At 41.2% G+C, this 23,110-nt stretch overlaps 1 protein-coding gene across 3 annotated transcripts in view; it reads right to left on the minus strand.

The window, feature by feature from the left end:
* Positions 1–807: 807 nt before the first annotated feature.
* The window catches only part of LOC124049511 (dnaJ homolog subfamily C member 13), a 29,074-nt gene continuing 6,771 nt past the window's right edge, over positions 808–23,110 (minus strand). Inside the window, exons 3-57 of one of the 3 annotated variants that reach the window (XM_046371233.1) lie at positions 21,320–21,395; positions 20,392–20,541; positions 19,901–19,942; positions 19,610–19,810; positions 19,287–19,493; positions 18,643–18,738; positions 18,313–18,404; positions 17,899–18,065; positions 17,441–17,520; positions 17,173–17,342; positions 16,234–16,333; positions 15,980–16,087; positions 15,668–15,823; positions 15,512–15,568; positions 15,282–15,403; positions 14,973–15,048; positions 14,699–14,794; positions 14,459–14,599; positions 13,427–13,444; positions 12,491–12,573; positions 12,254–12,407; positions 11,953–12,056; positions 11,706–11,865; positions 11,547–11,609; positions 11,339–11,440; positions 11,067–11,171; positions 10,539–10,741; positions 10,306–10,390; positions 10,039–10,193; positions 9,735–9,780; positions 9,482–9,636; positions 9,172–9,373; positions 8,938–9,053; positions 8,724–8,802; positions 8,497–8,632; positions 8,209–8,393; positions 7,743–7,817; positions 7,526–7,645; positions 6,635–7,030; positions 6,437–6,550; positions 5,924–6,040; positions 5,566–5,743; positions 5,364–5,455; positions 5,183–5,282; positions 4,992–5,066; positions 4,773–4,885; positions 4,499–4,668; positions 4,322–4,364; positions 4,059–4,232; positions 3,772–3,951; positions 3,330–3,470; positions 3,069–3,212; positions 2,823–2,922; positions 2,450–2,554; positions 808–1,985 (exon numbers count right to left, since the gene is read on the minus strand). In XM_046371233.1, the coding sequence (XP_046227189.1) occupies positions 2,499–2,554; positions 2,823–2,922; positions 3,069–3,212; positions 3,330–3,470; positions 3,772–3,951; positions 4,059–4,232; positions 4,322–4,364; positions 4,499–4,668; positions 4,773–4,885; positions 4,992–5,066; positions 5,183–5,282; positions 5,364–5,455; positions 5,566–5,743; positions 5,924–6,040; positions 6,437–6,550; positions 6,635–7,030; positions 7,526–7,645; positions 7,743–7,817; positions 8,209–8,393; positions 8,497–8,632; positions 8,724–8,802; positions 8,938–9,053; positions 9,172–9,373; positions 9,482–9,636; positions 9,735–9,780; positions 10,039–10,193; positions 10,306–10,390; positions 10,539–10,741; positions 11,067–11,171; positions 11,339–11,440; positions 11,547–11,609; positions 11,706–11,865; positions 11,953–12,056; positions 12,254–12,407; positions 12,491–12,573; positions 13,427–13,444; positions 14,459–14,599; positions 14,699–14,794; positions 14,973–15,048; positions 15,282–15,403; positions 15,512–15,568; positions 15,668–15,823; positions 15,980–16,087; positions 16,234–16,333; positions 17,173–17,342; positions 17,441–17,520; positions 17,899–18,065; positions 18,313–18,404; positions 18,643–18,738; positions 19,287–19,493; positions 19,610–19,810; positions 19,901–19,942; positions 20,392–20,541; positions 21,320–21,395 (6,676 nt within the window). In that variant the 3' untranslated portion in view covers positions 808–1,985; positions 2,450–2,498. The remainder of the gene's footprint in view (positions 1,986–2,449; positions 2,555–2,822; positions 2,923–3,068; positions 3,213–3,329; positions 3,471–3,771; positions 3,952–4,058; positions 4,233–4,321; positions 4,365–4,498; positions 4,669–4,772; positions 4,886–4,991; positions 5,067–5,182; positions 5,283–5,363; positions 5,456–5,565; positions 5,744–5,923; positions 6,041–6,436; positions 6,551–6,634; positions 7,031–7,525; positions 7,646–7,742; positions 7,818–8,208; positions 8,394–8,496; positions 8,633–8,723; positions 8,803–8,937; positions 9,054–9,171; positions 9,374–9,481; positions 9,637–9,734; positions 9,781–10,038; positions 10,194–10,305; positions 10,391–10,538; positions 10,742–11,066; positions 11,172–11,338; positions 11,441–11,546; positions 11,610–11,705; positions 11,866–11,952; positions 12,057–12,253; positions 12,408–12,490; positions 12,574–13,426; positions 13,445–14,458; positions 14,600–14,698; positions 14,795–14,972; positions 15,049–15,281; positions 15,404–15,511; positions 15,569–15,667; positions 15,824–15,979; positions 16,088–16,233; positions 16,334–17,172; positions 17,343–17,440; positions 17,521–17,898; positions 18,066–18,312; positions 18,405–18,642; positions 18,739–19,286; positions 19,494–19,609; positions 19,811–19,900; positions 19,943–20,391; positions 20,542–21,319; positions 21,396–23,110) is intronic. The other 2 variants (XM_046371230.1, XM_046371232.1) reach the window with 2 other exon arrangements.

Genomic DNA, 23,110 nt, shown 5'->3' on the forward strand with positions numbered 1-23,110 from the left:
GGTTTATTCTAAATGTGAATTGAGCTATCCAGGGCTTATGAGAAAAGACCAAAATACTAATTCATCTATACAGACTACGTAAAATTATTGATAATATTAACAAAATAAAGTATCCCTTGGTCATGTAGTACTTTTCAAAAGAAAGGTTACACATTTAATTTGTATAAATTCAAGATCCAGTTGGAAACCCATATCTAACTTTCCATATCTATCGTATGGTTCTTAAATAACCAACAAAATGAGAGCTTTTAATTCAATACTTTTGCAAATGATGGAATTTAGCTAATTATGTGGCTTCTCAGGAACATCTAGTTTTTTTCTTTTCCCCAGCATGAACTTCGTAACACCTGATTGGAAAAAACATTTTAACATATTCCCACAAGCAACCTATAATCTTTCCAGTTTGTAGGTAAAACCATCTGAAAACTAAGTTTTGTCTTTAATAACTTTCAAGTATGAATTATGTCTCAAGGCTGTCAGGGATTAAATGCTGTTGGGAAAATACTCAATTTGTAGATTTATCTAAGAATTTCCTCGCCTTTATTGTTGTAAAAGTCAAATATACAGTCTAATTGAAGTGATGTTTTTAACTTGCAGATAAAAATCAGACAATAACAGTGATGATGTGATAAACTGGCTTGACATGGAAAATTCAAACCAATATTTTACACTCTGGAAAAATACATGTGTTCATTATCTTCTTTGGCATCTTTTCCTTATTTTCTAACATGACCAAAGAATAAATGACTAATTCTGTTGAAATGTGTTACTTCCGCAAGCAGAAATGTAAATACAAAAGAACAACACTGTGGGTTCCCTTTTATTCTTAAAATTTTATGTACAAGTGCGACTGATTTACTTTTTTTTTTAAATGTACATTCAATATAGAAAGTTTATATACGCAATATTACATTGAACATTTCACAAATTGCACTAGTCTTTCACACAGATTCATAATCAGAGTCAAAGTCATTCGTCATGTCTTAGCCAAAGCTCATTTCCGGTGGTTATTATTCATTTATAAATATCCTAGTGCTTTTTGCATTCTGGGGGGAGAAGAATTATTTTTAAAAAAGTGAGGCAGAAAGGGTAGACCTCAAAGAGAGAGCAGGATGAATTATGAATTAAGATCAGAAGAATAAGACTGGACATTTGGAGAGCAGATCAGTGTTGAAAGAGTGGACTGAACTAGACCTGACCAAACCAGACAAGACGTCAGCATCAATCTGAGGGCTGAAGGGGAGAATCAGGGCAGAGAAATGGTACAAATACATTTTCTCATTTCTTAATTTTAACATGTTTTCCATTTCCATATGAGGGTCAATTATGAAGACCAGTAAATGACACATTTCTGTTAGAGGCGGATAGGTCCTGTGTCACAAACAAGGCCAAGTACCCTTTGGTCAGGTTTTAGGGTAAGTGTAGCCTGTCAGGACATGACAAAGAGGAATAACATAACAGAGAAGAGACAATTAACCTGTAATAAACTTCAGTCTTTTGATGTCTTTCTCATGAAAAAAAAACAAAAAACAAAAAACAAAATCTAGAGTAAAAAATATATTCATACAAAAAGTAAACTCTTCTGTGTGTCATTAGGAGGAACAAGAAAAGTAGCACAGAAACAAAGAAAATCTGTTAAAACAATGTCAATGTGTTTATGAAGACTTGAGTGCTGTTTGGAAGGGGAGAAGAGAGTGATACTGGAGGAGGTGTTGCAGAGGTTTTGGTGAGAGTCAATGATGGTCCGCTCTCCTCCTTCCTTCTCTCTCTCTCTCTCTCTCTCCATCCCCTCGACTGGGAGCTGAACAGTCCCTCACTGAGTTGCGGCCGCAAAGCTGCAGGGCAGTCTGGGTGCCTGAGCGTGACGTGGGTGGGCGTGTGTGTCCGTCAGCCTTGGTCTCCAATGTCGCTGTCCACAGGGGGTGGGACGCTGGGGATTACCGTGGGGCCAGTTCCTGCTGTAAGGTAACCTGCTACTCCTGGACCTGCAGGTGAGAGGATGATGGAGAAGACTCAGTACAGGTGTGACTGGGCATGAGGGCTGGAGCGCTACTGGTGCTATAACGATGTACTAAACTAAAAGACTACTTTGTAGGAATGAAGGAGCGGCAACTTCTGGTTTTGGCCAAATTATTAGATACTTTTGACAAATTTTCCAGGATGGGTGACAGAGTTTTGAAAGGAAACCAAATATGAAATATACCGTATAACATATAATCATGTCCCGTGGGACAGTGATCACGTTTATGTGTCAATCGCTGTTCAAGTTTCAACTTTCAAGGGCATTTTGTTAATTCCTCAAACTGAAATGTGACAAAGAGTTGCTAAATGGAGATGAAATTGTTAGGACATTATTTTCAATACGACTATAGAGAGGTGAGAATGGGAAATTAATGTGGGTCAAAGATGGAGGTGAAGAGGCAAAGCCAAACGTCAGGCAAAGGTCTACCTGCATCAGAGCAAGCGAGAAGAGGGCTGTGAGGGCCCAGCTTAGGAGTCTAGAGCCCACCTCGCAGTGGGCTACTGGCGGCCAGGAGAGAAGGAGTGGATACCCCTGAGGAGGAAATGTGGAGGACAAGCAGGAGGGGAAAAGCAGAGCCAGGAAGTTATAGGACGTGGAGAGAGAAAGGGCTGCTGGGTTTAAGCACAAGTGAAGACTCAGCCACAAGGTGGTTCTTAAGGATGAAGTAAAACATTAAGATTCATCAACAGCTCAGAGAAAGACGCTCAAGACTTACCCTTTACAAACACTCCACAGAAAAAATATTTAGCGGCTTTGCTTGTAAAGAAAATGTCAAAGCAGGTCAAGGGAAACACTGTACCTGTCAGGTAACCTGCAGTCTGAGACTCTGAGATGAAAAGATCATGTTTCTGGTCTTTGAAGGCACTCCACACTGATGACTTCGCTAGAATCTCATTCACCTGTAAAGTAGTGATTGCTTAATAGTTATTTATTAATCATTAGATAAATATTCAGTATGACGTCATTTTGAACATTTATTTAACAAACAAATAAACATTACTACTCATCATCTAACAGTTTTAACTGTTAACCCTGCCATTCCTACCTGTTCTCCAAACTGCAGACTGCGAGTCATGGACTTGAGAGCCTTTACTATCTGGGCCTTTGTAGCTGAAGGGTTTTCTAGTGTCTCCAGGCCAATTCCTTCCAGTAGCTTCAGGAGGTATGGAACCAGCTCCACTCTCAGAGCCTGTTCAGTACATTGACAAAACACTCATAAATACTCATTAATATGACACAGCAATAAAAACATGATGTCCATACCAAAATGAAATAAAAAAACAAAACAAAACAATGCAAAGTTTACCTGAGCTACGAGTTCAGTCTGCTCCTTCTGGAACATGCGATTGAGAGCTTCACAAGCCAGTCCAGCCATGTCGGGCCGACATTTCATTCCAGTCATGAGGGGGCCGATGGTCTCCAGAGAAGCCATGGAGCGTACACACAACTACACAAACCCAGTAGACCAACAGCGTTAGCTAATAACGTTAATGCGTCATGATACAGAATGAGACACACTCTGTGTTAATTTGTTGTTTAATGAAAAGAGTCTTAAGTCTGGATTCTGATTTTCCAGTGGGAAATGCTCAAATTCAACGCAGCACACCCAGAAACAGACTTACTTTTAGTCCCTAGTTTGAGTCGAGCTCCAAAAATGCTGAGTTCTACAATGCTCATGACCGATCTCAGTGGTTTTCTTCAGATGTTCCCTGCCTGGTAAAGTTTCTGTTACAAAATTCACTACTCACCTCATTGTCTGATAGCACGTGGAGGAGGCGGATGGAGCTCTTGGGCACGCTGTTGTTCTTGTGATTGAGTGCTGCCAGGACGCGAGGCAGGTGGCCCAAAGGAGGAACCTGGTCAGCCAGCTGGCTCTGTGTGCTGAACAGACATACTGCTGCGGTGGTAACTGTCTCCAGGGCCTCACCCTGCGGGGGACCAGAGATGTCGGGAGGGGAAAATTGCTGGTGTAAGATTGAGAATAAATGAAATCATCAAAAGGTGGGTGTTTTTGCTTCTCAGTGAGGCCACTAACGTTGGGGTTGTTTTTCTCCAGCAGCTCAGTCAGAGTCTCCAGGAGGGACACCAGGAACTCTCGAGGCTTGCGTAACACCCAGCCAGGCTGAGCAATGAAGATACGCAAGAAGACTCCACCAACTTCAAGCTCGCCCTGTCCTGCGCCATAAGCCACTGTAAAGTCCTCTGGAATCTGCACACACAATCAAAGAAGTAAACGTCACACTAAATCATACACAACATGTGACTGTTTTAAAGTTAGTTTTTTGTTATAGCACTTACTCTCCAGTTCACATCAGGATTATCTTTCTGCTGTTTAAAGTGCCTGGAAAAAAGAAAATTAAAAGCATCCTGTTGAGCATCATATTAATCAGGATTCAATATCTGAAGCCTGTCAATTTCTTGACTACTCAATAAGCTGTTGATGAAACAGGATATCAGACTGGGCTCATGTCATACTCGAGCATCATTTCCCGGACAGTGGTGGACACTTTTTCCCTTGAGTTGTCATTCCAGATGAGTTCAGGGTTCTCGTGCGTTCCCTCAAATATATGCACGGCCGCCTCAGCGTTGTCTCGCATGGCATCCATGAACACACCAGGGAGGAAACGTATTAGTGTCAGACGCACCTGGCAGAGGGCATATGACGAAAATGATGGATGAGGATGAGAATTTATGCTGATAATAATGAAATAAGGAAGGAATTGCTTTGCTTTTATCTGTTCAGACTGACCTTTGGCCCAACCAGCTTGTCTGAGGTCATCTTGGAGAAGAGCTCTGCAGTCTGTGTGCGAACCTGCGGATGGGTGCAGTTACAGAAGAGGTCGAGCAAGTAGATCAGAGCACCTGGGGAACAAAAGCACTCCCATGAACTCAGAAATCACATAAATATGGAGCAGTACTCAGAAAAAACAAAACAAAACAAAACAAAAACACGAAGAATTACACTGACCTTTGGCCATAGCCTCTTTGACTATTTTCGTGTTAGAAGTCAGTGCGTACAAGGTTTCCAGCACTATTTGTCGGCCTAATGTAAGAAACATGTTTTAATCCAAAGCATAACACTGAAATAATTATAGAGAAGGCAGATAAGAGATCAAATGGTAAATAATTGACTTGGTTTCAGTTTTATTTTATTCTTACTGGAGGGGAGGGAATGCAACAGGAGCAGAAGGTTGGACAACACCAGCGACTCAGCAATGTTGCTAACACATTCTTGGTTTGATGTCACAGTATTCACAACCTGCAGAGAAAACAAATGTGACTTAAGTGCAGGAACATCATGGGAACGACAGTGATAATATATCACGACCAAAACCTCTACCTCCAACACCAGCTGCTGCACCCTGCCAGCTCCATGAACCCGCAACAAAGAGAAGAGCAGTTTGAAATGGCCGATGCACTCTGACTCTGAACCTGAAATTATACAAAGAGAACTGCTTAGAGGGAAAGCTCCGAAATTGGGACATCTAAATAAAACACCTGAACAAGAGGTTAGGAATGGTGAAGGACGAGTCATATCTCACCAGGGTTGTTCTTGATGACATTGCGAAGTGCCTCTAAAGCCATCTCGGCGAAGCGAAGCCTCTCAGCATGCTGCTGGGACTCCACCTTGTTACTCTGACTCATGGCCAGCAGAGTGTGGAGGTACTGAGCCTGGGAGCCTACATAGTCCAGAAGACTGGCTGCAAATGCTTTTGGGTACTAAAACCAGAGATGTAAAACACATCACAAAAGGTTTAAAGTCTCTTTTACACTGACAATAATCAAATAACATGATTTACTCCACATAAAATATATGGTAGATATAAGATGAAAAGGGTAAACTGGTAATCTGACTGAATGAGGTTGTGGTACTTGTTGTAATCTTCTTCTTATACTCACCTCAAGAGGAAAAGTTGGCTGCTCATTGTAGACCCGGACAAAGATCTCCCCAACGATCAGTTCTTTGCTGTGATCACTGAATGCAAACTCTGCACCGAAGCTTTTATCATTTTCTCCCTAGAGACCATAGAGAAGATGCATGAATAACTTTTTTTCTCTGTTAATACTCAATAATATTTAAAATACAATAATGACTCCAAGAAAAGAATGCTATGTAAAACATAAGTGAAAACAGAATGCAATAATTTATGAATTAACTATATTTGCGTATTAACTTATTGTTTGGGTATAAGGGTTGAACATATTGCAATATTATTGTATGACATTTTCATATATGAAGAACAGCAACAGCATAAACAGCCATGCTTTCATAATACAAACATCAATAGTTTTTTAGATCAACCCCAAATGTGGACTCAACCTGTTTCACTGTTGTCACACAGAGCTTGTTGTGTATCGTTTGTGTTGAACTTAAATAAAGACGTAAAAGAAAAACATAAATGTTACTCCTACCCTCTTGATGTTTCCCTCCTGTTGTGCCTCCAGGAACTCCAGCAGCTCAGCTCGTGTTCCATTGTTCCAGATCAAATACGGGTTCTCAGAGTTGCTGTTCAGCAGCTTCAAGACCTAAATGCACAACACAGCATGTGAAGCTCAGCTGGTATTGAGGTTTGTTTATGTAAATCCTTTGAATCCACTTGTACAGCATACCTCAGCAGGAGATCCTGTCGCCAGCTTCCTTGAGATGTATGGAGTCAGCATGGCGGACAAGCTCTTGCGGATGGTGGGATTCTCTGGAGGCGTTCCCTCGATGCCGTTGGTCTCTGAAATGGGATTGTTCTCGTCTGGGGTGTGCGGCATCTGGGTGTAGCCTCCCAGACGGCTGAGAGCTACAAGGCTGAGCTTGGCCAGGTTGTTTGCAACCTCCTGCTGGTTTGTGTCCTGGCTGGCCTGCACACCGCTCTCCTCCAGAGTGTAGTCATAGCTGAAGAGGTAGACCAGCAGATGCCAGAGCACACCAGCGTGGTACAGATGAGTCTGCAGGAAGAAATCCACTGCGAAGGAGCTCACACACTGGACTGCCAGGGCGGCTGTTTTTGAGAGACCCTAAAGGGACGCAAGGGAAAGCAAATGAATCGAGGCTGAGGGAAATGCATCACTGTAAATACTTTAAGAAGCTGTGTGGTAACAGAACAAGTATAAAGCTAGTGTGAAAGATGCTAAATGAAGCATTTCAATATCGCTAAATACTCTACAGTTGTCTAAAAGCAGGAAAGATTTTAGTCAAATTGAAAATTTATCTTCATAGCGAAAAATGAGCTGTTTGTTAGAACTTGTATTTTATTTTATGAAACATTGTTTGGATGAGAAGGATGGCTTATGCAAAAGAAACTTCCAGCATCTTTGTGCTCTTAAGTAAAGCAAATAAAGAAATCTTTTGTAGGCTCTAAAATGCTGAGAGGTGGAAGTTGACAGATCTCACAGATAATCCAACAATGACATATTGTTGAGAACCCCAACACTACAGATTGAAGATTTTTCTTTGTTATTACAGAAAGAAAACTCAGAATAAAGAAAACATAGTTGGTGCAAAATTCTCACCTTTCCATAGTACAGGATGTGACAGAGATCCCTGATGATGTTGGGCAGTTCGATGATCTTTTCTCTGCATTCCTCAAATTGGGCTGCCACACTGTAGCACTTACAGATGTGCCCGCACACCTGTGGCACATCAAAGTGTTGAGAAGTGTTTAAGAAATGACTACACACAGTACACACAGGTGAACAAAGTCAGACTCAGTGTCTTGTGATAGCTTACCTGTACGGCCATGTCATCAGGCTTGCTGGATGCCGTTAACACAGCAACACACCGCGAAAGAGCCTCCAACAACACCTGATCAAATACAATATATCATTTATTTAGTCTAAGCCTGAACAATATGCAAAAAATCAGTTGTTATAATCATTAATGTATTTCATTTTCACTGAAACAAAATAAATAATGTTAATGATGTGGCTTTCACTGGGATCTATGCCAAAAAAAGCATGTTTCCTTACGCCTGGAGAGAATGATTTGTAGGTCAGGCAATCTCTGCAGCACCACAATCCTTCATTTCATTCAGTATGTTGTGATATTGTACGTGTTCGTCTTGCTATTTCAGTGACATCTGATTAATTGCTCAGCCCTAATTCAATCCCAGTTCCCCACACCCACATGTAGATAGAGGGCTATAATGTTTCATGAAGTCTGCTTGATATTTCAGGATTTGTGAAGGTGTGTGTACCTCGATGCCGTTGTCACGGCGCAGCTCCTCTGCGTTAAGAGCTGAGCAGTTGACAGTGTGGAAGGCCAGTTCAACAGCAGCTGGGAGGAGAGGGGAGGTCTTGGAGAAGAGCTGATCATCTTCGGTTTCCATTGTGATTGTTTTGATGAGCATCGGGTAACCGGCGTATTTGTAAGGTTCCAGTTCTGTTTATAGACAATAAAGTGGTCAGAGGAGTTTATTCCCAAATGTATGGGTAAGAAGAGCAAAAGCACAAATGAAAGAAAGAAAGCTCTACCATCTACAGACCTTGTTTGTGTCGGTTGAACAGGATGCTCTGAGTTTTGAGGATCAGGATGATGTTTTCTGGGTCGGGGCCGTCCAGGATTCTTGCAGACTTTGTACAAAGGAACTCATAGGCTTTGTTGACTTTCTCAAACATGTCCTGAAAGATAAAAGGTGAAAGGAAATCTGTGGGTAAAGGTACAGTATGAAACCCCTTACATACATATCATATTACATATGTTAATGCGCACCCTGCCCTCCGGGTTCTTGTCAGGGTGGTACTTCTGCGCCAGTCTGAAGTAAGCCTTCCTGATTTTACTCTCCTCGTGTCTGAAGACAAAAATGGCAACACCCCACGTTTATATTACTGCTACTATTCAACAAACATGATTCAAGACACGAGATGAATAAAAATAAATAAATAAAATATTTAAAAAAAAATTAAAAAAATCAAAGGCCACTCACTGCCCCTGTCCTTTGGGGAGGTTGAGCACTTCGTAAGCATCATCTACAGACATGGAGGGAGGCTTTTTCTCCACCTCCCTCTTCCAAGCTTCAAGAGTGTCTTTTAGCAGCTTCACCTGTAGGTGGATAATGGGATAATGGTGGTGGACCACAGGATTAAAATAAGCCTCTCTTAGAAAATACAATCAGGACATTGATAGAGTACAAGTGAATAAGGGGAAACAAGACACATACAGCGTCTCGAATGGGCCAGTTGGGGAAGCGGGTGGTGTCACACAGGTGTCTGAGGTAGTAGATGTTGCAGAACAGCTCATTGTCCAGCTGAGGGAAGCTGATCACGGGGATGGGGCAGTACTGGTAGAGGGCCCGCGTGTTGCTCTGCAGCCTCGGGCTGAAGTCAGCTACATGGGCTGCTATCTTCTCAATCATCATCCGCCTGAAACAGACAGAGAAAACACAGTCCATTGAAATTTCCTTAAACATGGTTATCACTCTACATTATTTAAGGTACACTATTTAGATGTGACAGAGACATGATACCCACCTCATCTCGCTGTTCCAAATGGCCTCTGGTGTGTCAAACTCTCCAAGGAATATCTCTGAGATGCGCTCAGCCTCGTAGTTCTCCAGGTAACACACCATGGCCTCAGGCAGCACCGGACCCAGAACACTACGCTGCACTATGTCCTGACCTTTAGCCTGGACAGGAGGCACAACCCACAATCGTTATTTTTAAAATGATGTTGGATTCATAAGATACAATGTGTGGTAATTTATGAGAGAAAAATCAATATCACCTCCTCTGATTTGAAGGCTTGTTTCAGATGTGTGTACTTCAGGAACCTAAAGAAACAATGGAATAACAATGTGTAAAATAAAATCATTTACATCCAAATTATTCTGAAGTTCTTGAAAATCAAAATGACTGGAAAAAAAAAATCTAAGCTGAAATTTGATGGAATAATTGCTATTATGTAGCATAAGGAAATATATTATTGACAATTTTTAGTCAGTGTGGTGTTAATGTCAATCATCATAAACATTTCTAGGTAAACTCTGGCATGTAGGAATGCTTATGTGCCATCGGTCATGTGTTTTCACCTTGCAACAGGAAGCACATTGGAGCCCGTGTACATCATGATGAAGAAGAAGACGCCAGTTAAATAGAGGCGCTGCAGATTAGGGTTGTCCTGCATCACCAGGTACAGCAAGTTAGCTACCTTTTCCACCAGGACAGGGTCAAAGGTCAGCAGCAGCTGAAGTGGACAAAGAACACAGATGGCATTTTATTCAATTAAACAATAAAGCTGGTATGACACAAAAGTACATGTTTATTACAAAAAAATCCGAGTCACACTGTGGAATTACCTGGACAATGTGAGGGAGGCAAGCATTGTCACTGATCATCCTCTTTATCTTAGGTAAAGGACGGATAATGGCATTATCTTGGTCCCTGAGTAAAAAGTAAAAGAACATGTTATAGCCATGGTTTAATATTCCAACTGAAAATCCCCCTACACACTGCATTGTTTCATGGAATGATATTATGAAACCCTGAAAAAGACATTTCTGGAAAGGGAGGTATTTTCTCCTACACCCACCTGCTGGGGTAGCAGGAGCACATGGTGATGAGCATGTTAAGAATAAGAGTAGCCAGGTCGGTCTCGTTCATCACTGCCTGCCCAGAGGCCAGGAGGCACCATTTTAGCTGGGGGATGGCCTGTAGGGGACGCCAGCCATCCATCCCTTGAGCCCAGCAGCGCGTCTTTGCTGTCAGGATACCCGTGCTCCAAAACTCCTGCATCTGGAGAAGAGAAAGTAGAAACACAATATAAAGCTAAGTAGATGAGGTTGCTGGGAAAGGAAAAAAAAAAAAAAACAATAAGAAAAAAACTCCACACAAAATAAGTGCAACAAGAGACCAAGAAAAATTAAAGAACTAGCACTGCAATAACTGGGAGAATGAAATGTTTTCTCAAAATGTCTCTTAAAGATGACATCAATTTACATTAAGCGTCCATTTCCATTTGGATAACTTGTTCTTAATAAGTAACATTATAACATGTAAGCTAAATTTGATTAAACGGGAATTCGCAGTCAAAACTAGACATTTTAGGAAGATCAGATACCTCCTCAAAACTGAAAGGTCCTCTTCTCTCCTTGTCTGCATTACCAAAGTACCACTCCTTCTCACTTTCTCTCTTCATGTCTGGGGCTGCTTCCAGCACGTTGCTCTGTGGAAATTAACAAGAACTCCATTTGACAATCTAGACTGAATAATTAAGAGGTACCTGTGGGTCAAGATTGAATTAAACCTCATAGAGATAATTCTCTATGAACATCAATGGATATACAGGACACTGATTTTCAAATAACCCAAAAGCTACAGCCATATTTTTACCTGCAGGGGCACAGTAGCTCTGCCAGTATGCAAATGAGCCAAGGTGAGAAGATCCACCAATATACGCACTCCATTAGAGTCCATCACTTCCTTGACATTTTTCTGCAGAACGAAAAATGAATTAATACTCAAGAAAAGACAAGAGAGTTAGAAAGGGGGTTAAATGAACACGCAATTCTGAAAGCCACTGTTGATCCTAATAGCTTACCTTGTTAAGAATGAGTTTGTTGAGGAACAGGATGAGTCTGTCTCTTTCAAGTTTGTCTGTGCACTGTTAACACAGAAGAGTATTTAGGCTTTCAGAATAAAGTGGAGGACATAAAAACATTTCCATTGTCATTAATGATATTAATCAGTCTGTACTCACCCGGTCCAGCATGCCCACGATGTATTTTGTGTCTGTGAAGGGGCCAATCTCCTCATAGCACTTCCCATAGACTATAGTGAGCGCCTGCAGGCACAGGCACTTCATCGTAACTTTGGGTGTAAGCAGAAAGCGATGGTAGAGTTCATTGAAGAACTCATATCTACGAGCAAAAGGAGGGAGAACCATGAATCATGTTTCCAGATTCAGAGCGGATTTGATATCAGTGCAGTTGGCTGTGCAGTCTTACGATCTCTTGATGGCGTTCGATTCTTCGTTTTCATCCTCCTCGAGCAGCAGACGCAAGTAATAATCCCCGATCTTTATCTCATCTGAAAGGCACTCGTATTTCACCTGCAAAGTAGAACATATACATTAAAGTTCTGCTCACAGTGTTTTAGAAATAAAAGTATAGTTCTCTGTGGGATTTACAGTAGTATCACAAATACATCCTTCTGGCCTAAAACTCCAGTGCATCACCGATATTGATGGTTCTCATCAAGTAACAGCCAGACAGCAGTCACCGTCACACACTCCTGCTGAGCACAAACCTCAAACTCCTGGTGGTTCCAGGAGATGACGTTGGCACTGCCCAGCTCACGGTCCACACTGAAGGCACGCATCTCCCCTTCCAAAGCGTCCCGCAGCTCCTCCCTTGTCTTCAGGTTCCAGATGAGGTTGGACCGAGCATGGTCGACCTGGAATCTTGAAAAGAGAAAAAGGGCATGCTGGAAAAAAAAGGTTCTCAGCCTGTTAAATGTCTTAAAGGTTGGGAAAATCCAGCAGACCTGTAGTAGAAAAGCTCCCAGTTGACTTCAATCTTTATTCTCTGCCGTCTCTTCCTCAGGATGACAGGCTTTAGGTTTGGGTTCTGACAACAAAAGAAAGTAACCATATGAGTCACTATCTGTCCTTTTGCAGCTTACAAAACAAAGAAAGTTGTGAAGTTAAAATGGCGACAACATGAGCAACACTTCACACAGACAAGAACACCAGAAATGAAATGAGAAGAACCAGCGTGTAGAACAATGTAACAAATAATGTTTTTCAGAAGGGAGAAAGTCAGATATTTGAACAACAAGCCAAACATAAAAACTGCCAAAAAAGAAAGAAGTCATCGCACAGACATAGAAAACAAAGTCATGACACACAAAAACCAAGATGGGATCCCAAAATCGGATGTGTTCTGTGTTTTGCTTGGCGAGGATGATCTTTGCTGATCTTTAGATTTTATATACCATATGAAGTAATGTGGACTTTGAATAAATTAGGGGCGCAGTTCCCATAATGATTCCTGTTGCAAAGATGATTTGCAGAGATGATTGCTACTCACAATTTCCAACCTTAAATTGAGTTTAACTTATTACTTGCATTTTTTTTCTCTCTTTCATTAAGTTACACAAAAATTTTTCAACAATGTTCCAGAGGTCTTACAGGCTGCTTGACAAAAGTCCTTGACAGGACACCAACAGAGGTGTTTAAATCTATGCTGTTAGTGCCTCTAGTGTCTATATTACTGATTATTCTTGTTCCTGAACATCTATTTGAAACCACATGTGGAAATTCGGCATAGATGTTAAAAGGTCATCCATTGAATCCCTGAATGTAAAACAACAACAACAACAAAACATTCAGTATTTCACATGAGGATGGATGGAGGATGGTGAAAACAAAAAAAACATGGAAAGAAAACAACACGGTTCCCATTGGTCAGGCCTACTTACCAGATTATTTCTGTCCTGCTGCATTGTTTGACAGCAGAGAAACCACACAAGACAAGGGGAGGGTGGGGCAGAGACAAGACAGAGAGATTATTGTTCTTTGGATCAGAGATGAATCGAAACAAAAAGGGTCACTACGGTAAGAGTACCACATGCAAAACTACCAATAAATTCTTCATATTTATTAGCTGCTACTTCCTACTGAACTGCTGATAACAAATGTACACGAAACGCAGCACAAACATGAAAGGGAGGATGTGATTTGGGAATATTCAGTGAAAGCAAGCCAATCAAAACATGTAGCTGATCAGCCATTTTGAGTCATTTAAAAGGAAAGTTTAGAAAAAGAAGCCCAGTGACATTTAGGTGAAATCAGCGTTGAGATTGTAGCTTCATTTAAAAGTAGATATGGCTTCAGTTTTGTAGAAACACCAGAGCAGGAAGCAGTTTATTTAACAGCCTAGATGACAAGACCAAACTCAACCAACCCACGCACATCCTGAAGGCTCAATATGAAAACACCTTACACCAGTTAAGGTGTAGTTCAAACGTGTCAACGATTTTGCATCCTCACAGAGGTATTCTTACTGAGGTGACATTTTTATTCAAATAACACCTTAGTCACATTCCAAATGCAAACTTTTAAATTTCCAATACATTGGAAAACATTTGTCCATCTGATCAACATTACATTTAAGAATGCGTGCACAAGCAGTTTCAACGGAAAATATGCAAGGCACAGAAAAATCACACGTGACGACATCTTGAAATGCAGTGTTTCCTTAAGGTCGGCTAGCATCAGAACTGTCGCCGGTCTTCATGCAAATAAAAAAAAAAAAAAAAAAAAAAAGAGCAGCAGCTGAAAAGTGAGTTATTGAGCATCTCCGGATTCTGCACCACTGTTGAGCATCAGCAGGAGGAGCAATAGATAGGAAACACCTGAGCACAAAAAAGTCAGCAGCAGCAGTGGCTTGTTTGACAGACAGCAGGAAAATCAGCACCTTCGTCTCTTTTTAAAGGAAGATAAGGACTCACCTCCTTCTGGGCTATGCCCATTTTATCTCTCCAGTGCATCAGCACAAGATCAGCCTTCTCCTTGGCAAACTTCTCCACCTCTTTGGCTGCTTTGCCTGCTATCCGCTGCCACTCTGGGACCTTGTTTCGATTGAGCTGGTCCTGGTGGACACAAATTTAAAACAACAATCACAGATGCCCAACACTTTCTCATTGAGTTTTTTTGTTCCCCCCACAGTTGCGATGTGTTTGTTCAAATACCGTGGCGATTTTCAAGTTGTCACGGATGTGCATTCTGTCCACATCTTTCTCGGGGACCGAGTCGGGACTGTCCAGGTAAGCCAGCAGGCCTGTTGGCTAAGGAAGCAAAAAATAAAATGAAATGAGTAAAGACTTTAATAGTCTGCCTCAGCTGCCAGTATTGGCTTACATTCAGGAGTATCACTGTCATCATACTAATAGCTTCTGCCATGAACATTGGATAGGCATTAAATATTAGCTTAAAAGGCTGAACTGATCTGATCTTCAGTCTTACCAGTATCCTCTTCAGGAGGTTCATGGCAACGGGGTTCTCTGCCGTCCATAAGCCCACAAGGTGACGACTCAGCTGCCTGATAAAAAAAAAAAAGAAAAAAAAAATTCTGAAATAAAAAGCGGAGCCACTTTGGTCTTGTTTACTGACTACAGCAAATGGAGCTTTTTCTACCGTTACATGCAATAAGTGATTCTCTGGATAAGAGTAAAGCACAAAACTGTAACTAGACAGAATTAACTTGCAACTGGAATCAACCAGTACAAATTACTAAATTACTGTGTGTGAATGTGTGGATTTATTGATGGGGACCTGTTGGTAAGCATCCGCTGGTCTGTACTGATGGTGAACAAAGAAGTGTGCAGGTGCCTTGGAAGAGCCCCTTCACTCAAGGCCAGCTCCTGCATCTTAGTGGCAATTTCTTTGTCTCCCTCCTAAATTAAAACCAACACAGCTTGGTTATCATCAGAAAGCATGGACACTAAAGACTGCCATCCCTAAATTATTCACCCTGTATCTTCTTAAGACACAGGAAGGTTTACCTCAATAATGGCCTTCATCACCAGGCCAGCTCCCTTCACTATCGCCATAGAGGGATGCTAGAGATAAGGACAACTTAATTTAATGCACAAGCATCTACGGAATTTATATAACTCATATTAAAATAATTGTTAGGGCACACAGGTTAAGTCCACTACCTGGAAGAGTTTGAACAATGTGCGTCCATTGGAGGCAACCATCTCAAGCAGCATGTCAAACTGCTGCCCCTCTGTTGTTTCACTGTAGGGGGCGCAGAGTGCAAATGTCAAGAAGTCCAGTAAGGAGCTGATGACCAAAGCTCCTGTTCCATGGTCCTGAAAAAAAGGGAAAGGTTTTGTATATAAATACACCGCAAACATGATGAGATTTATAAAACTATGAAAAACAAGTTTTGTAACACAAGTTCTGAATCTTCTAATTCTCCTGGTCTCAGGCTGCATCCAGCTCTCTGAGACTATAAGGAAACGTACCACATTAGTGATGAATTTCTCAAGGAGGTTTTCCAGGAACTTCTTGGAGGACAGCAGAGAGGCCTTGTTCAGCTGCTCCTGCCTCAGGTCATAGTCATCGTGCATTGGCTGCAGAGAAATATTAAAGAAAAGGTTTCTGACAAACAGCAAGGTACCACCAAAAATCCAAACATGGATGCATAACAAAGGCAAATGTGTTAAATGACCGACATGTACGGATTTTCTTGATGCCCAGATATTACTGCGATACTTACACACATAAGGGCACAAAGCATGTCTACAGCAGCATGTGTCACACCGTTGTTGTTCCGTTTTAAAGCTTTTACCGTCTTAACTCCCAACTTCTCCCTGAACCTGGGGAAAAAAAAAAAATCATATATTCAGAGCAACAAAACAAACAAGCTGAGGAACATGGATTATAAACTACTCAAATACTGTATTATTAAAGAAGGTCTGGGGTTGGATACACAAAGATTTCATTGCTTCAGAAGTGGCTTGTTCTTCGTTTTTCAGCTCATACAAATCCAATTCAACTACTAAGTAACGATATAAAAGAGGTTTTGCTTAAAGCAAAAATAAACCTTCTGTGTATTTATTGCGATCTGTGTGTTGTGTGAGGGGAAACACCAAGCTACTCCAACAATGAATCTTTCAGGAAAACCAATTACGGCTCATTTGCTTCACAGGAACAAATAATAAACAGTAAATACAACTCCTCTCATACATCTCAGTGACCCAGAAAGACCAGGTTCTTAAATATTGTGATATATAGAAATGTAAAGAACAGAATGGATGAAGCAGATAAAGGAAGAGAGATGGAGGAACAGAAATAAAAAAGAATGAAATGGCGAGAGTGGAAGGTCAAGACAAATCGAGGCAGACAGCTCAACTGAGTGACATAACCCTCCATCTGAAGTGCCTGTCTAAAAGCCTGAGATGAAAGCAGCACAGAGATAAAAGAGGAGAAGGCTGATCAACAGACAGCAAAGAAAGACTCTGGAAAAGAACAAGAAGGACAAAAAACAGGCATAAGGGCAGACTGAGATGTATGGATTCATATTTACGGTGCGTCTGTGACTCCAGACCCTTGACCAGACCTTGGAATGACAGAGCATGCCTGTTACCAGCAGCTCAGCTAAAAGTATACTTTATAAAAGTAAGGTAGCGAAATGGGGTAACCGCTGCATTCTTACTTAGGCAGCTGGGTGAAAGCTTGGAAGCCAGCCTTGGAGGCCACCAAGCGTCGAATAGCCTGGAAATGGCTCTCCAGCTCAGAGTTGAGAGCTGGCAGCTCAGCCTCCTGGGATAAAAGAGCCAGGATGGCATTGTTGATGAGCTTCTCTTTGTTCTCAGAGAAAAGACCCTGATGAGAGAGAGGACAGAGAGATAAAAACAGGGAAGTGAGCATGAATCCTGCCCTGACAGGTGGACATAAATCACATGTGACCCAAACACACTCACATCTTGGGTTACTGCATGCAGCACTCCACTGTAGGATATGTTGGCATTGAATCTGAACACTGCATCTGCAAAGTTTCCATCTGAGCAAAGGAAGAAAGGATGGAACAATTAAATAAAATCACTTATCACCTCAAAGCGAGCCTAAGAGTCCACCGCCACACTGCAGCCCCTGCTTGTACCTCCTTTTTTTACCATCTCATTCCAGTTACAGAACTAAGCATCCAGCTTTTCCGTCATCAACTAAAGATCTAAATGCTATTGTAAGCATGCCAGTATTCTCGCAATCACCATGCTGAGCCAGCCAACCCTGAGCTGTCCCAGAGCCACAGCTAAAAAACTAATACGCAAACTCTTGGCAAGACCATAAAAAAAAGTGTACATCTAAACCCATTTGCACATATGACATAAAATCCAATTCAAGATCATGAATCTGATGAGATTTGTAGATCTGGACTCACTAGGAGGAGCTGCCAGGAATTTGAGGTGCAAACTCTCCACTTCTTCGTCCACGGGCATGCTCAGTAGGCCCCATCTTTGCCCTCGCTGCGTGGGGGCCATCTTGACACACACGTCTCTGTTGCCTGATGCACGAACTCCATCGAGTAGGCTGGCTAACAGGGAGTCCCTACAGAGACGCACAAGCAAACAGACTCAGCTAAATGCATTACAAAAGATCTGTGTTATGGGGAGTTAATAGCGAGCACACAGTAACAGGAAAGACAGACGATATGCAGCAGACAAATGCACACAAGCAAATGACTCATCTTCTAAACATGGTAAACAGCACTAAAACGGGAAATGAGACCAGAGATACAAAACACTTCAAATCCACAGACCCATAAAAACAAGCATATGCATTATATATATTATACCTTTCTGTGGAAGAAAACTTCCTGATCTGACCTCTAATGAATTCAACTGTAAACACCTGAGGGTTGTCTACATCACAGATGAGAGCAAACACCTGAAGGGAGATGAAACAGAGACCAAGAGTGACGGTTTATCACACAGACTCAAGTGCTTTTATCCAGGCAGTTAAGTTGCAGCGATGCAGTTCATAAATAATGAAACAAAGACAGGCAGTTCAATTAATGTTGATCATCACAGGAGTAAAACCTAGAGAAAACTAAATGGTTTTGACTGTGAATGTTTCAGCCTGAACGTTTTATGATTTGATGTTGTTTTAGCTTCAGAGTGCTCACCTCTCCGAAGGGTTTGATGGTGACTATGTTATATGAAGCTGGGTCTCTCTCCACTAAACATGTCTCTGTCAGGGCCAGTATACGCTTAACTGGCTCCTAGGGGAAGATTGCACAAACACCAGTCATAATACTAACAAAACTGATTAAACATAAAGTACTTCAAGAGAGAAATAAATACAGCTTAAGACGAGTAGGCACTGAAAATGTAACACGTTTAGATTATTACAGTGTAATTCATCAAAGTACTGCACAACAAAGTATTAGTATATCACCACAAGATACGTACATATTTTCCATGGCAACACCAGATTTGGTCAAGCAATTAGTAATTTTTAACATAATGGTACACCAGTTTATAGAAGTAGGGAGAGTTATAACGAAAGTCAGCATAACCAGGACATGTGGTTGGTTAATTGGTGTATCTTTAAGGAAGCCAAATTTAGAGTCATGACTTTCATACATTTTTAAGGATGCACGCATATGCTGATCACCAAAATGAGTACGTTAAACAAGCTAATTAAACTGCTGCATATTTTTCAAGCAGATCCCCACGATTAAGCTGTTAAGGGAGTGAGTTTAAGGCGATTTCCTGCACCCCACTTTCAGAACCACACAGCACAAAAGGACAAGTGAGATGCTCTAACCGGGTGTCGAGGGGTGATCTTCTGCACAACGAATTCGGCCAATGAAGTGATGCTCTCATCTGAGCTGTACTTCCCCAACCTGTCCGTCACAAAGTTCTCGAAGGTCAGGGCCTCCTTCCTCAACCGTAGTGTGATACCGATGAAGTTCCCAGCATGCTCTATGGCGCAACGGATGATGTCATCCCGGTGCTCTGAGGCAAACAGGTGCTGAGAGGAAGAGACAATGGGAACAGGGAGGGAAAGGGAATCTTAATTTTCTTGCAATGATGCACAACACGATGCGTACATAGAAACACAAAAACACAAATTGTATGAATGCATACCAGTCTGCTGAAGCCCCCATAAAGGATGCAGAATCCTCCCTGGTAATCAGAAACCTCAACGAAGCCCTCTACGTTACGATAGTCGTAGGAACAGACCACCCGGTTGGTGTGCGGGTCGATCTGGTCGATGCCGCCCGGCGTCACCTCTAAACTCACAGGCTTCCTTGTGTCGCTCCAGTGGTGCTTGTAGCAGTTGTAACGCTGCACGTGTTGTAAGACATTCTGTTGTCACCACACTGGGAAACTCACACGTACTCAAACATATTTTTCTTGACAGATCTTAGTACTTACTCTGCCTGTTATTTTTCCCTCTGAAAACTCTGTTCTGAATCTCTGTGAATAAGAAACACAAAGAAACAACCTTACAAAGCTGGCTGTTAAATCACCCTTGTGTGATATTTATGAAGTACTGTCTTTATTGTGAAATCACAAATACATAAATACATTCAAGTAGCTCTTTGAGGAAACAAACATTTTTGCTGCGGTTTCAAAATGCTTCAGTTTAGATCAGCAACGAATTATGTGCTGATTCACATTTGTGATAAACACCTACAGTGAGTCAAAGGGCCTGCGATATGCAAGCGCAGCATTCCCAAACAGTGCATGGTAACCTTTTGGTTTTTTTTTTTTTTGGACAACACAACAAAATGTGACCCTATGATACAATTATAAAGAATGGATAACACACATCAAAGACCACTTCTGGGAACCTTCTCACAAATATGATTATGGAGGTTGATTAGTCATTGTGAAATGATGCAGCTGTGATTATTTGTCCTTACCAGTGCTTCTGTGAGCAGCTCTGTCCGGTGCTCTGTCGAGAACTTGAGCGTTTCAGACTTTTTGCCGCTGCCTTTGCGGAATGTGAGGCTGAACTCTGTTCCCTGACCTTTTCCTACCGGACCGATACCACAGATGTCTCCATAAGGCCACTGGCACCACAGATAGCAACAACACAGAAAAAAAAACACACTGTTATGATGAAAAAAGATGTTATGGTAATGACCGCAACTAATGATTATTTTTATTATCAGTTATTTTAAAATCAAGGTAACACTTTACTTTAAATCCCACTTTTAAGCATTATAAGCGAGATAAGCAACATGTAAACATGTAACAAGAGGTTTATGACATATTATTATCTAGCTGTAGTGGAAGCAGATATTTATACATGTATTTGTTAACAACAGCAACTCCTTATCTGGATACCCAAAAAAGCAGAGATCGGTGTGTAAACAGGCAATTGTATAAAATATAGTAAAACACAGTTGTATAATTTATGTCTTCATAAGTTATAGCTGTGGACAGATACCAGATATGATAAATACTAAAATGTCCCAACTTCTGCACACAAATATATTATAGTGTGCAGTAAACCATTTCAACTGGGGAACATAAAGTGTATTTGTTACTTTCAAACAACCATGAAGCTATTTTCTGTTTCAGTATATTTCATGTTCTACTCAGTGTAAAGACACACTAATTCATATTCACAGCAGAGCGGAAAGCTTAGCAATGTTAAAGGCTGAGCCCAAGAAGTTAAAAATATTGCATTTCGGCTTTTAGCAAATGAGCAATGTGTTTCAAATGGATTTTCAATAGTCACATGAATCCAGCAACAGCACATCCCTCAAGTGCCTGCAAGGCGCTGATAGCTACAGCAAAGAGGAGCTTCCTGAATGACACTTGAGTTCCTGTATACGTACTGACCTGATTTGTTACTTCTAGCGTGGTAGGGTTGTATGTGGTAATGCCATGGGTCCCCACTGAGAAGACTCGCTTGTACCTGGAACACAGATATGAGTCAGAAATGCAGCGTACCCATCACCAACACCCACATCAGCATCTGCAGTCACATAACATTAGAGCTGAATGTGGAAAAAAAGGCTCAATGTGTGGACAGCCTTCAAACATGTGGTGGTTAGCTAAAGCAAAGCTAACAGAACCAGTTCACCCTGATAATCCTCTCTGAACATCACTCTATGGACTTCTAATGTGCGTCTCATCACATGACTAAAGCCACGTCGCATTAGGTAGAGGGCATGGTGAATCAAGAGGAAAATGTCCATTTGCAGAGCCTATTGTAGCCTCTTTGTAAGCTAATGATGAGTCAACAACAGGTGATATCACAAGGGCTCAGTTAACTCATGATATCATCCGCATCCAGGTTTATTATGTCAGTTTTCAGGCATTTTTATGAGGCGATAGTGAGGTAAGATACAAAGATGATGGGAAACGATCACCAACTGACAATAATTAACAGTTAGAGACAGTAAATTAGGTTGAAATGTAGCCTAAATTCTCATCTTCACCATTTAGTATAGACGTTATATCAGACTCAATAATCTGCAGCTGTGATTTCTATACTTATTAGCCATTCCATCCACAAAATTTGCTTATTTTAAAATCTGAGGTCACAATTTCTTGTAAATTAGTAGTTCTGAGTCACTCTTTGACAACAAAAAAAAAGCTAAGACCAATTTATCAGAACTGCTATGAAACTGTGACTTTCTCACACAGTAGGAAGGAAGTGTGAAATTCTATTGTGCTGCTCAGTCTGCATGTTACTCTGAGTGAATGTGTGAGAAAATGAGTGTGCTTGTTCTCTGTTTGGTTTGCCAACAGTTTTAGCTGCCCTGGTGTTTAGTTCGAAAATGGGTCATTTGAGGGTTTCAGATATGCTAAAATAAACACAGTTAGTTGAGGTTTAGGTCTAAGCAGGGAGTCCATTAATGTGTTAAATGATAGGGCTTATTTGTATCTGGTAGACGTGTATGTTCAACATGTTCTTTTAATGTGTCCACAGCACATTAGATCTCACGATGAACATGCTAACTTGGCTCCTTTCTTTCTTGCACATCCTCATTAGGTCTGGATAACATTAAGAGGTCTAGTGAGGTTACCAGCTAGTTCTATCTAAAAAGAAGAGTAAAAGGAAGTCAAACTGAGGTTACTTCCACATAGTGCATTTGCCCTAACAGAAACACACAGGACAAGCAGTGGCCAGCGGCAAAGCTGAAGTAGAATATTAGGTCAAGGCATAACTAACAGTCAGTCCTTCCTTCTTTACAGTTCTAAAAATGTCACTACCTTTTTGAGTACTTTCCACATTAGAAAGCCTGTACAAATGTATTTACTCTGTTCCCACCATCTGTCCTCACATTGAGATTTCCTTTCTTCTATTATCGTCTTCCATCATCTTGGGCCACAAAATCTGAGACAATGACCCTGTCCTATTCTCAGGGTGCTGTCTCTCTCCACATTTTGACCTTGGTGTTAGAAGCTGACTTAAGTGGGTGTATGCACAAACCTAGTTAATAATTCATTCTCTGTGGCCCGAATTTTTTATTCTTTATTCTATCTTAGAACACAGGAAGTATCCAGCCATGTCTGGCCGGGACGCATTTGTAAAGCTGTCCTCTGTTACTTTATGACAACATGCTGTCAAAATGCTGAAAAACAAAGCATGTCACTATAAGATTTTGTAGCTCTTTTGGAAAT

The sequence above is a fragment of the Scatophagus argus genome, chromosome 18 (assembly GCF_020382885.2).
Source record: "Scatophagus argus isolate fScaArg1 chromosome 18, fScaArg1.pri, whole genome shotgun sequence".
NCBI classification, from domain to species: Eukaryota; Metazoa; Chordata; class Actinopteri; family Scatophagidae; genus Scatophagus; species Scatophagus argus.